Source organism: Solanum tuberosum, unplaced genomic scaffold (genome assembly GCF_000226075.1).
Source record: "Solanum tuberosum cultivar DM 1-3 516 R44 unplaced genomic scaffold, SolTub_3.0 scf00098, whole genome shotgun sequence".
NCBI classification, from domain to species: Eukaryota; Viridiplantae; Streptophyta; class Magnoliopsida; order Solanales; family Solanaceae; genus Solanum; species Solanum tuberosum.
The window spans coordinates 658547-671333 of NW_006239026.1; the positions used below are offsets into that span (position 1 = coordinate 658547).

Genomic DNA, 12787 nt, shown 5'->3' on the forward strand with positions numbered 1-12787 from the left:
AATGGAGTTTTGTTCATCGATCTTTCACACAATATAATATTTGCTATTATATTGAACAATTTTATCATTAGACTCCACATGCTATTTGATAGAATACTTGCGTTATTTTTTATTTATATTCATCAACAACAGTTTTGCACTTAAAAAATTGACAGAGTTCCTCGACTTTCATAAATGAAAAAAAATAATCAATTGAGGCTCTTTCGATTTTCTTGTAATTTTTTAGGGCAAATAGCGTTTTTAGTTCCTATATTATTACATAATTTCAACTTTAGTCCTTGTATTATTTGACTTTACACATTTAACCTTTAATTATTTGAAGTGTGAGATTTTGGTCCTTGAAATTAACAAAAGTTAACTATTTAACAAAATAATTATTATATATATAAAATAAAATATATTGAAGGGCTGGTGATTCTAAATGCTTGAAGAATAATGTTTAATTATTTAAAGACTGAAAGCAGTTAGGACACCATTGATATATAGTCTTAAGGAGCATGTCCACCAACTAAACCCATTCAAATGTAATAGCATTTGACTTTGATCAGTAACCATCGAAAAAGAGTTGCTAATGAATAAAAAATAGAGCAAACAGAGAAGAAAATGAAATCATTTTATATATTTAATATAATCATTCTAATTCTATATTTTTAAAAAAATATAAAATTATAATTTTATTTTTTATATACATAATTCTTCAAACATTTAGAATCACCAACCCTTTATTTTATTTTATATATTTTCAAATAATCATTTTGTTAAATAGTTAACTTTTGTTAATTATAAGGACCAAGACCAATACATTTAAAATAATTGAAGGTTCAATACGCATAGTCAAAAAACACATGAACTAAAACTGAAATTATGCAATAATACATGTGCTAAAACCGTTATTTCTCCTTCTTCTTTTTTTATTTTTATTTTTATAGTTTTTACATATTTTTGCGCAGAAATTAACCAACGAACATTCATTTTTTTTAAAGAGAAATTATTGAAAAAAAAGTAGTCTATCGAATTTTTACATTTTTTTAATAGTGATAACATGACGATCAAAGTTTGAAATAAAATTATTGAATTATGCGAACCCATATTAGTTTTCATCAAGTATTTATGGTTGGGCACATAAGTAATGAAATTATTGTTGTTAGGAGTGACAAAATCAAATTTAACTTGTCCAATCTGTTTAAATTTGGGTGGGTTATTGTCCCGCTCATTCATTAGCTCAACTCATTTCAACCCATTAAAAATTAGGTTTATAAATAACCTGAATTGGCTCATGAAATTTTTGTCTAAATATTTTAATTTTTTTGTTAATTTGATGTGTTGTATATAGCCATAATAAAGAATTTTTTTTTATTATGTGATAAAATAATTTAAAAGAACAAGTAAAACAATTAAGTTTAGTAAAAATTGGGTTGGGTTGGATCTTGACCCGTAATGTAACCCATACCTAATCCTTTTTGACCCAACCCGTTTTCACCCAAGCAAATTTAGATTGGATTGGGTCTTGACCCGATTATTGTCTTAACCCATTATGACCTGTCCAAATTTGACCCAACCCACCCAATTGTCACCCTAATTGTTGTTATAATAAACTAATAAAGAGATATGCTATATATATAAATTGAGATTACAATTACGTTATTCAAATTCATCATAAGACTTGTAATTTTTTTTAATAAAATAGATTGAATGAAGATAATACCAAATCGAGCTTGTTCGTCAATTTTTTTGAAGAATTGAGTAACATAAACAAGTTCAATTAATACGTTAATTAGAGTAGTGAATAATTTAAAATTATAGGTAGAATGAAGAAAGTAAAAAGTTTTGACAGGCTGATAAAACTTGCATATGAACTGATAAAAAATAAAAATAAACCTTGGATATAACTTAATCTCAAAAGCTAGCTAATACAGTGAAAATTATGCAAGACCATGTAAGGAATCCAATTTCCCTTTCTATCGCCGACATGGTTCTCAACTCACCCCACCCACTCCGCACACCTAGAACTAAACATCTATAGCACATACAATATCATGTAAATAGTGGATTGTGAAGGGACTGATTCTGATATCATAAAATGAACCTTAAATCTAACTCAACCGCAAAAATTAACTCATGAAATGAAAATACTTTTCAACTTATCTAGTCTTCATCAAAAACAAATCTACAATATAACACGTAGATTCATGTAAATTTAATAGCTTTCCAAAACTTGTTATCACTCTTTAAGTGTTTCCACGTACCCCTAATTACAACCACTAATACTCATTATCTTGACTTGAACAAAGTACCCTTTGAAAAGTGATTTTCTTTTTTGAAAATAATAGCAATCTCTATGAAGAAAAATCCTCTAGGTTTACCCAACTTTTTAAAAATTATTCCATGCTTACTTAGGTGAAAGAAAAAAATATTATATTTTGGTCATACTTGCACACAAACTTGACTAAATTTTCATGTCATAGCCAAAAGGAGGTTAACAAACTCTAGAAAGGTTAGCTTTGCATGTAAATTTTTTTGTGTGGCTAAAAACATGCAAATGAGTCTTTCATTAGTATCAACACACTTTAAGTCTAGCCAAATCAATAGATCATAGACATATATAAAATATATAAAGGTCAAGAAATCTTGATAAGACTTGTATCAAATGATTAAAATATGAAATTTGTTGAAAAAATAATTAATTAATTAAATGAAGTGTATAGTACAACCAATTATTAAAGATTTAGTTGTCCAAGTGGAGTTTGGTATTTTGTGACTCTTTGATCATGATAAATTTGTCAATAGATAATTAATTGTTAGGATTAGAGAGATGGATCTAGAATTTAAAGTTTACGTTTTTTAACGATTTTAAAAATCTTTAAAATAGTATAAAGTGTCCAAGGGAATTTGAATCCAAATTAGGAGGGACAATGTAGCTTTAGCAACTTCATTATTTGGGTAAACATTACAATTTTCACTAGTTTAGTACTTAATTACCTCATTTCCCTTTAGTTTACATTATTACGAATTCTACCATATTTTTCACCTCGGATACATGTATCTATCGATTCTAGATACATGTATCAGATATACATATTGGTCAGATACATATCATTAAGTTTATCTAATTAAGAGTTGTAACTGCAATCATCTAAGGAGAAAATCACGCTTGTAACAATTTTGTAGTATTCTGACGTATCACAACTTCGAAAAAAATCAAAACATTCAAAATCCTTCTGTTTTTCTCGGAAATTCATCAAAATTTACACTTCTTCTTCTCCTTAATATATGTATATGACACATCAAATATGCACTAGATTCAATAAGATTGTGTTTGATCCATCAATTATATTAAGGGAAAATTACGCTGTTAAGCAAAGTTATAGTACTTAATTACTAATCATAGCTATAGTTTGGTATAATTATCACTTGCGACTAACATTATACATTATTTACATGGGTTGACCACGTTTGTATATGTATAATTCACCAGAATATACAAATACATATGTATAATATACAATTATCTAACCGATATACATATACAATTCACCTCTCTGCCCTTCTTCTCGCTCGCCTCTCTCCTCCCTCTCCCAATCTCGCTCGCCTCTCTCCTCCCTCTCCCAATCTCGCTCGCCTCTCTCCTCCCTCTTCCAATCTCGCTTGCCATATATACAAATACATTATTAGAATATACAATTATCTAACCGATATACATATACAATTCACCTCTCTGCCTCTCTCGCTCGCCTCTCTCCTCCTCTCCATCTCGCTCGCCTCTCTCCTCCTCTCCATCTCGCTCGCCTCTCTCCTCTCTCTCCATCTGGCTGCCATATATACAAATGCATATGTATAATATACAATTATCTAACCGATATACATATACAATTCACCTCTCTCCAACTATTTTCCCTCTCTCACTCGCCTCTCTCCTCTCTCTCCCCAGTCTCGCTCGCCTCTCTCCTTCTTATAACATGTAGCTATGAATTGTAATTATCAAACTATAGCTATGGAGAGTAATTAGGCTATTTTTGAGTGGCTATATGTGAAAGTTCCCCTTATATTAAAGACTAATATGAAGTTTAGTACATGTTGGCCCATTGGGCTTCAATTAGAAAGTACATGTTAGGCAATTGGGCTTCAATTAGAAGTTTACGGGTCAGCCCATTTTATTAACCCAACATCGATCCTTACAAAAATGTTGTTGCACCGAATCAAGATATATTTACGCGGGGTGTCCTTTTCATAATAGTGTAAATATGTATATTCGTCAGGATTTCTCCTCCTCCTCTCCTTCTTCTCCGTTTTCTTTATATGTACAGTAGAAAATTGAATACTCATGCTTATGCGTGATTATTTTAGATTGATTTTTGGTCGAAAAACACCATTATCAAATTTTATTGAGCTTTTTTGTAGAAGAACACAAAGTGTATCTATTGAATTTGTAAGATTCGAATTGAATTTTGTTATTGGGACATCTATATGAAAGTTGGTATCAAATTTGGAGTTGATTGGATCAATTATGAAGCAAAAATGTATCCTTAATTTCCTTATAACAAATTATGGTGATCGATAGGATTTTGACCATAAATCATGACGAATTATAAAATATTTAGTCACAAATGCTATAAGAAAATCTTCTAGATACGTCAACATATTGGTGAATTTCTACACAACATGTTATAGTGATTATAAAAATTTGACCAGTGATAATCACCATAACTTATTGTAGTTACGGCTAGTCTCTTGGCGATTCAACAAGATTTAATTTATTTTTGACTCTGACGAAAAGGTTATTATTTGCACATTTTTTTAATAAGGTCAAAATTTAAACCGTGGCACCAAAAAAATGTTATTTGTGCATGTGGTTAAATTTAAACAGATTAAAATAATCGAGTTGATAAATGAATGGTCACCAATTCACCAAAGGTTACTTAACTATGTTGAGATAAATTGGTCAAGATGAACTAATGGTTCTCAACCACTTAATTATATTTAATGCTAAGATAATAAGATTAAGAGGTGCTTTTTTATTATTTAGTCAAATAAAAGGGACCTAGCTATATGAAATTGAGTACCAATATAATAATCCTACGAGGGAAAAAAAAAACAGGAATTAGCCCAACGGCTTAGCTATGAATTTGTGTCCGTCGTTAATATGCTCGTAGCTGTTAACTTTCTACAATGAAAAAATTGAACATGTTGCAAAATTTACATCGTATAATATATGTTTGTCAAATTTTCCGGTAAAAGAATTCATCTTTATTTTCATTAATTAGTTTTGAAGTCGATGAATTCATAATTTATTTCATCGTTAGAATTAATTTGCAATGAAAATTCCAATTTTTTTCTTTAAAAAAATATTTGATATTTTAATATTAACTTGTTTGAGGAAAATTGGGCATGTGCACACATTATGCATTAATTATTCCCCTCCCTATTTATGAGGTGAATATAGTATGACTAATTTCTGCACTAAAGATAAGATTTTGAAGCAAAAAATACACAAGTTGAACTGCCTAGAGATTGACGTTGTTGTGCATCTATCGTACAATCGAGTAAATAGCTCTAGGAACGAATGAATCAGATCGACTTGAAAAATGAAAAAAATTGTACAAGTTACATTTCGTTACCACTTTGTGATAAATTGTTAAGTATACATATATTAGATACATATGAATCAATTGGTGAAATAATGAAGTAGATTGCACATTTCTGAATTTATACACAGACAAAGGTATTCGGATTATAGAGGGGAAAAAAGGATAGAATCTTGAGTAGGAGAGCATGCTTAGCGCGCTATGGACATTATAGATTCGCCCTAACTTTTGAGTGGTATATATACATAGTTAAGTGATTTTTTCTGTTACAACAAACAAAAAATAATTATAATTTTACTAAGTAAATTTCGATAATTACCTTGTATAACTTAAAAGGAGAAATTTAATAAATTTGTCACATCATTTGATTTTTAATGAGTTCACACCTATATAATGAAGATTTAAGTGATTAATTAATACATATTGTGTACTTTTCATATGTACAAGGAAGCATAGGATTGATTAAATATTGGAGCTATAAAGAAATAGATTTAGAATAGTATATTTAGCATTTAATTGTTTAGTTTATTGAACATTAAGCAAGTTTTATAACTTCAAAAGGTGGACAAAATAATTTACATTTAGAAATTAGTGTATTTCTCAAATAATTATTTTCTAAATTTTTCGACGAAATTCATGGAAGATGTATTTTTTGGTAAGTGTTTTCCACAAAATTGATGGAAATATCGATGGTATTTCGATAGAAATATTCAAGGAAAAGCAGTATACGATCAGCTTAATGTATTTATTGAAGAGTTCCACGTCAAATGAAAAATGAATGTTAAGTCTCTTTAAATGTCTTGAGCAATCATCTCCTTTTGATCTAACTTTTGGATTGAGTACGAAGATTAATTTTTCACATGATATTAAAGTAAGATTCATTAGCTATTTTCTAAATTAAGTTAGGCAAAAAATCATATCTTTGTAGTATATGTAAATTTCCTAGGGATGAGGGGTGGAAATGGGTTAAGTGGACCCTTTATAATTTGAATTGAAAAAAATTACGCTACTTATAAAAGGCTATAATATTATGGGGAAAAGCTCATATACGTCATCGAATTTCAAGAAAAGAGAAAATGTTCATTTATGTCATTCGTTAAAAGCTTGGCTCATCTATGTCATTTTCGTTTGATAAAAGGTTCATCTATTTTTAAATATGATCTTTGAATATTTTCAAGTTTTTTGAATTTTTGGGACTTTTACTCACTGATCTTTTTTTTAAAAAAAAGAATTAAATGTATATCCAAATACAACTTCAAAAACTCATACTTTCAAGTTTCAACTTCAAAATTAATGGCCAAATGAAAGCTCAAATTTACACCACGTATGATCTCATTTAAGAAGGGAAGCAAAACATATTTTTAATTACTTAATTATATACTTTAACATATGATTGTTTATATTGAAAACGATTGGATCGACTAATACATATTTACACCGCGTACGTAGAACTCATTTAAAAAAAAAAAACTCCATGTCAAAAAATTTAGCATTCTCAAGGCTCAGCCCCAAAACTATATATTATGAATGAAAAAATTATATGATACTCCTATCGAAAAACTTAAACTATTACAGTAAGCAAACTTTTTAATTCATTAATTATAATTTTAACATCGAAAAAACAAAAAAATTGTTGTTGAACTGTTTGAATATTCTTGTGTATAGTTCTTGATATTTAACTATATTGCAATTTTTCATATATACTTTTCTCCACATTTATTAAAACCGTTGAGGTTTTGTAAAATTGATTTTATCGTGTGAGATCGCATTTTTTTAAAATTAATTATAATTTAACACTCCCATACTTATGCATATGTTTTTTTTCATGGGTCAGACATGTGAATTATATAATTTGTGTTAATTAAATAAAAAATTCAAAAAAATAATAATTCAATCTTAGAATTGTATTGAGAGTGGTAGTAGAAGAGGAAAATCGAGTGAATAATAATCCAATACATTAACTCGTCTCCATTAATGGGTCAGTACTTGAACACTTCAACTTACAAAATAATTATCTAGATATCTCTAAAATTTGTATAAATCATCTAATACCATATAGTTGAGAAAAAATTAAAATAGTTATAGCTTCAATTCAACTATCTTCACTTAACGTGACGTGAAAGATTATAAGAATTTTTAAATTCAAAAGCTTTAACATAATAATATCCATCATTTAAAAAAAAAAATACTATCTAAATATATTTTTTATCAATATTTTTGAGACGTTCAAAATTTAGCATTGATTTGTAATTAAATATAGAATATATACCCAACACTCGTATCAATTAAAGATTAATTCTTAGTGAAAGAAAGAATAAATAAGAAAATCATGAACTAAGTCAAGCAAAACCCCTTGACTGCACTAAAATTTGAAGCCCTCGCAATGTTAAGACTTTTGTCAGTTGCACCATTCACCATTTCTTTTAGTGGATGGCAAGTGTAATATATAATGAATTTGTCATATATATATATATAAAGTTTCAACCCAGGTCATTGGGTATCGTGACACCTCACCCGTACACATAAATTTGTAATATTTTGACCTCTTATAATATCATGAGTGTTCTACGAAGTAAAACTATTTTTTGTTGACATTAGTATGCATTAGTATTAATTAGTTTCCTTTTGATCAAACTTTAAATAACTAAATGAATCATATGTCATGTGTACGTACTATGAGGTCTATAATTTTTATGATCATGTTATTTTTTTTAAAAATTCAATGGCAGACCTATATATATAATAATAGGAACAAATTGAGCAAGTCAAATTCAATGACTTCTAATTTCTACTATCTCCAGCCTCTTTTATTTAATTTGACTATTAGAGTAGATAAAATATTATGATTGTTATCAAAACAATTTCTACTAGTAGTGAAACCATTTTTGTTGACATTGTTATATACTAATGTTTAATCTCATTTTGATCAAGTTGTAAATAACTAAAATGATCAAGCAAACGTTATTTGTACTATGAGGTCTATAATTTTTGTGATTATGTTCATTTTTCTAGAAAATTCAGTGGCAGACCTATATATAAATAAGGAGAATCAAGCAAGTCAAATTTAATGACTTTTTTTTCAAATAGTAAATAAAATATTATTATTACTATGACAACTTGTGTGCTCTACAAAGCAAAATTAACCTTGTTGATTTTAATATGTATTAATGTAAATCTCCTTTTAATCAAATTTTAAATAACTAAAATGAATTATATGTCATATGTACATACTATGAGATTTATTACTTTCATGTTCATGTCATTCTTTCGAAAAATTCAGTGCCAGACATATAGATTACAAGAAAGGAATCACACAAGTTAAATTTAGTGACTTTTTTTTTAGTTATCTCCATCCTCTTTTGTTTTATTTGGCTATTAGAGTAGATAAGATATTATTGTTATCAGGATAGTTTTTACTAGTACTTATAATATTTCGACTTTCTATAACAACTTGTGTGTTCTACGTACAAAGATAAATATGATTGTTGATATTAGTATGTACGAATGTTAATGTCCTTTTGATCACACTTTAAATAACTAAAATGAAACAAATATCATATGTACAGGTTTATGATTTTTATGATTGTGTTATTCATTTGGAAAATTCAGCGGCAGACCTACATAAGTAAGGAGAATCAAGCAAGTCAAATTCAATGACTTTTTTTTTTAAGTATCTCTCCCCACCACCCCCTCTTTTGTTTATTGGGCAATTAGAATAGATAAAATATTATTGTTATTTATGAGAGTCTTAATTTTACAAGTACTTATAATATTTTGGCCTCCTATGACAACTTGTGTGCTCTTCAAAGGGTGAAACTAACCTTGTTGATTTTTAATATGTATTAATGTATATCTCCTTTTAATCAAGCTTTAAATAACTAAAAATAAATGAAATGTCATATGTACATACTATGAGATTTATGAATTTTATGTTCATGATATTCTTCTGAAAAATTCAGTGTCAGACATATATATTACAAGAAAAGAAACAAGCAAGTGAAATTCAATGACATTTTTTTAGTATATTCATCCTCTTTTGTTTTATTTAGCCATTAAAGTAGATAAGATATTATTGTTATCAGGATAGTTTTTACTAGTACTTATAATATTTCGACTTTCTATAACAATTTGTGTGTTCTACGTACAAAGATAAATATCATTGTTGATATTAGTATGTACGAATGTTAATGTCCTTTTGATCACACTTTAAATAACTAAAATGAAACAAATATCTTATGTACGTATTATTATGAGGTTTATGATCGATTTTCATGATCATATCATTCTTCTGGAAAATTCAGTAGCAGACCTATATACTACAAGAAAGGAATCAAGAAAGTCAAATTCAATGACTTTTCTTTACTAGTATCTACACCGTTTTTTTTATTTTATTCGTCTATTTAAGTAGTATGATATTATTATTATTATAAGATCGCCCCCTAAAATAACACATACTCATGTACAAATATAAATTGTTAAAATATTCCACCTCATTTTTTTTCAACTATAAATTGAGGTTCTTGAGATTCTTTTATTACACAATTCTCATTCCATCACCTTTCACTCGTCTCTCTTCTTTCTCTTCCAACACACTTCATTTATCCTAAAAAAAAGTATCTTCATGGAGATTGATTCAACAAATCAAGAAAATCTTAGTGTTTTCACCAAGTGGTGGAACAAGCTTAAGGATTTTCCAAGAAAATTTCAAATAAAAATTGGAAAAATTGCTAAGAACACAAAGCAAATTGGCAAAGATGATCCAAGAAAAATTTGGCATGCCTTTAAAGTGGGACTAGCTCTCACTTTAGTTTCATTGTTCTATTATACTGAACCACTGTTTCATAACTTCGATGAACCAGTAATGTGGGCTGTCCTCACTGTGGTGGTTACTTTTGAATTCACCGCTGGTAATTATTTTTATTTTTATTATAATAATTTTTCAATTTTTTACACCTAAAAAAATAGAAATTATCGATGGACGGTTTCTATTGTTAAACAATAAAAAAACTCATCGTTCATCCTATTTAACTATGGATGTGATAAAAAAATTTATTAGATGTCAGTTATTTAGCGATGAAATTCACAGCTAATTCCTAAATAACAAAAAAAAAAAATCTAATCCTATCAAAAGACGTATCAGCGATGAATTATCAAAAATCATGTTAGATACGAATTATCTAGATTTTTGATGATTTATTTATTTATTCAGGTGCAACCATATCAAAGAGCATAAATAGAGGAATTGGTACAGCACTAGCTGGTGCATTTGGTCTTGGAGCTAAATACTTAGCTGAATTAATTGGGAGAGAAGGACCAAATCCTATAGTTCTTGGAGTTTTGGTCTTTATTGTAGGTATGAAAATGCAAAGCATACTATATAATAAAATAATAGCAAAAAAAATGTTGCACTGAATGAAGTCTACTATGTGAACATAATTGACTAATCAACAAATAAGTTTCAGAAAAAAATATATATATTGAAATTTATGGTCCTAACAAATATACTATACAAAAATACTTTTGAAACTGGTGGTCATTTTTCAGAATGTCTTTAAAAAATACTCATAGATATGGAGTTTCAACTTACAAGATTGAAACTCTAAGACAATAACTATTTTTCTATTGGGCTAAAATGTGGTTGTTTGTAAATTTTGCTCTGTAAGTATGTCATAACATTTGCATAGTTATAAATATTTTTCGTTAAAAGTAAAATAAAAAATTCAAGAAAGATGTCATTTTTATTGGATAAACTAGAAAATTTTAAAAATAGAATTATATAAATTGAAACGAATTAAGAAGTACAAATTTAACCTCATTTCTAATGATATGTGCAGGTGCTTTAGGTACATTTACAAGATTTTACCCTCATATTAAGAGGAGGTATGACTATGGAACCATGATATTTGTCTTGACCTTCTGTTTGGTTGCGGTCTCCGGTTATCGATCAGAAAATATTTTTCAATTGGCTCATCGACGGATATCCACTATTCTTGTTGGTGTCTTCACTGTCATGATCATCTCCATGATTATTCGTCCAGTGTGGGCCGGAGAAGATCTTCATAAGCTTGCTAGTACCAATCTTGAAAAACTAGCAACCTATCTAGAAGGTACGTTTCAATTTATATGACTTTATTTTATTTTTAATTTAGAAACGATTTATCTTTCAACTTTTTACTTACCTAGCCTTCCAAAATCTGACCCCTATGTCATACTCCCTATGGTTCACATTAAATGATTTTCTAACCTTTTAAATTTTGTCTTATCTAGTTAAGCAATATTCCCTCTTATTAATTAACATTATTAAATAATTTTCTTAATAGGGGTGTCAAAATCTTAAAATAAAACATACTCACTTAATTATTTTAAAATAACTCTTTTTTTAAACTCTATATATAATCAATCATATTCACATAAACTGGAACATACTGAATAATATCTAACCTTTTGTTGAAATTTATATGGAGCAACAAATTGAAAAAAATAAAAAAAAAATTTGTTGTTTTTACAGGATTTGGAAGTGAATATTTTCACATGTCTGAGATTAAGAGTGTTGAAGGTAACAACAATAATGAAAAAGGATTTCATGAAGCTTTTTTAAGTATTCTTGGTTCTAAGGCCATTGAGGAATCTTTGGTAAGTAAATCATATTACAATTCTCATAATTTTAAAGAAAAAAAAGTATAATTTTTCATCCAAAAGAGGTTACTATTATTTGAGTATTTATTATTTGTCTTCTATGATAAGGCAATATTTTCTTAACTTTTTTAAATCACCTTTGTAACATGCAAGCCACTTTATAACGACTTTCAGAATTTAAGTTTTATTCACTAACGACCTAAATGAAATTCATATTATGGATAAATTTAGTTAACAACTTTGATTGACAACTTAAACTTGATGGTCAGCAACATGATATAATAAATTAAATTATACTGATAATATATAGTTTATTTGATGTTTCAGGCAAACTTAGCATTGTGGGAACCCCCTCATGGAGCTTTCAAGTTTAATCATCCATGGAAACAATACTTGAAGATTGGCAACCTTGTTAGAAAATGTGCTTGCCATCTTCTAGCTCTTAGTAGCCATATATACTCAAAATCTCAGGTACATATATAAAACACTCTTTTTTCAAACCCTACTTTTTTTCGTCACCTTGTGACATACATTTCGGGGGGGGGGGGGTCTTTGTTAATATTATTAAA

At 28.2% G+C, this 12787-nt stretch overlaps 1 protein-coding gene across 1 annotated transcript in view; it reads left to right on the forward strand.

The window, feature by feature from the left end:
- Window positions 1-10203: 10203 nt before the first annotated feature.
- LOC107060826 (aluminum-activated malate transporter 8-like) overlaps window positions 10204-12787 on the forward strand; it is a 4177-nt gene continuing 1593 nt past the window's right edge. Inside the window, exons 1-5 of the mRNA XM_015309194.1 lie at window positions 10204-10489; window positions 10792-10935; window positions 11417-11689; window positions 12091-12215; window positions 12546-12689. Of these exons, the coding sequence (XP_015164680.1) occupies window positions 10204-10489; window positions 10792-10935; window positions 11417-11689; window positions 12091-12215; window positions 12546-12689 (972 nt within the window). The remainder of the gene's footprint in view (window positions 10490-10791; window positions 10936-11416; window positions 11690-12090; window positions 12216-12545; window positions 12690-12787) is intronic.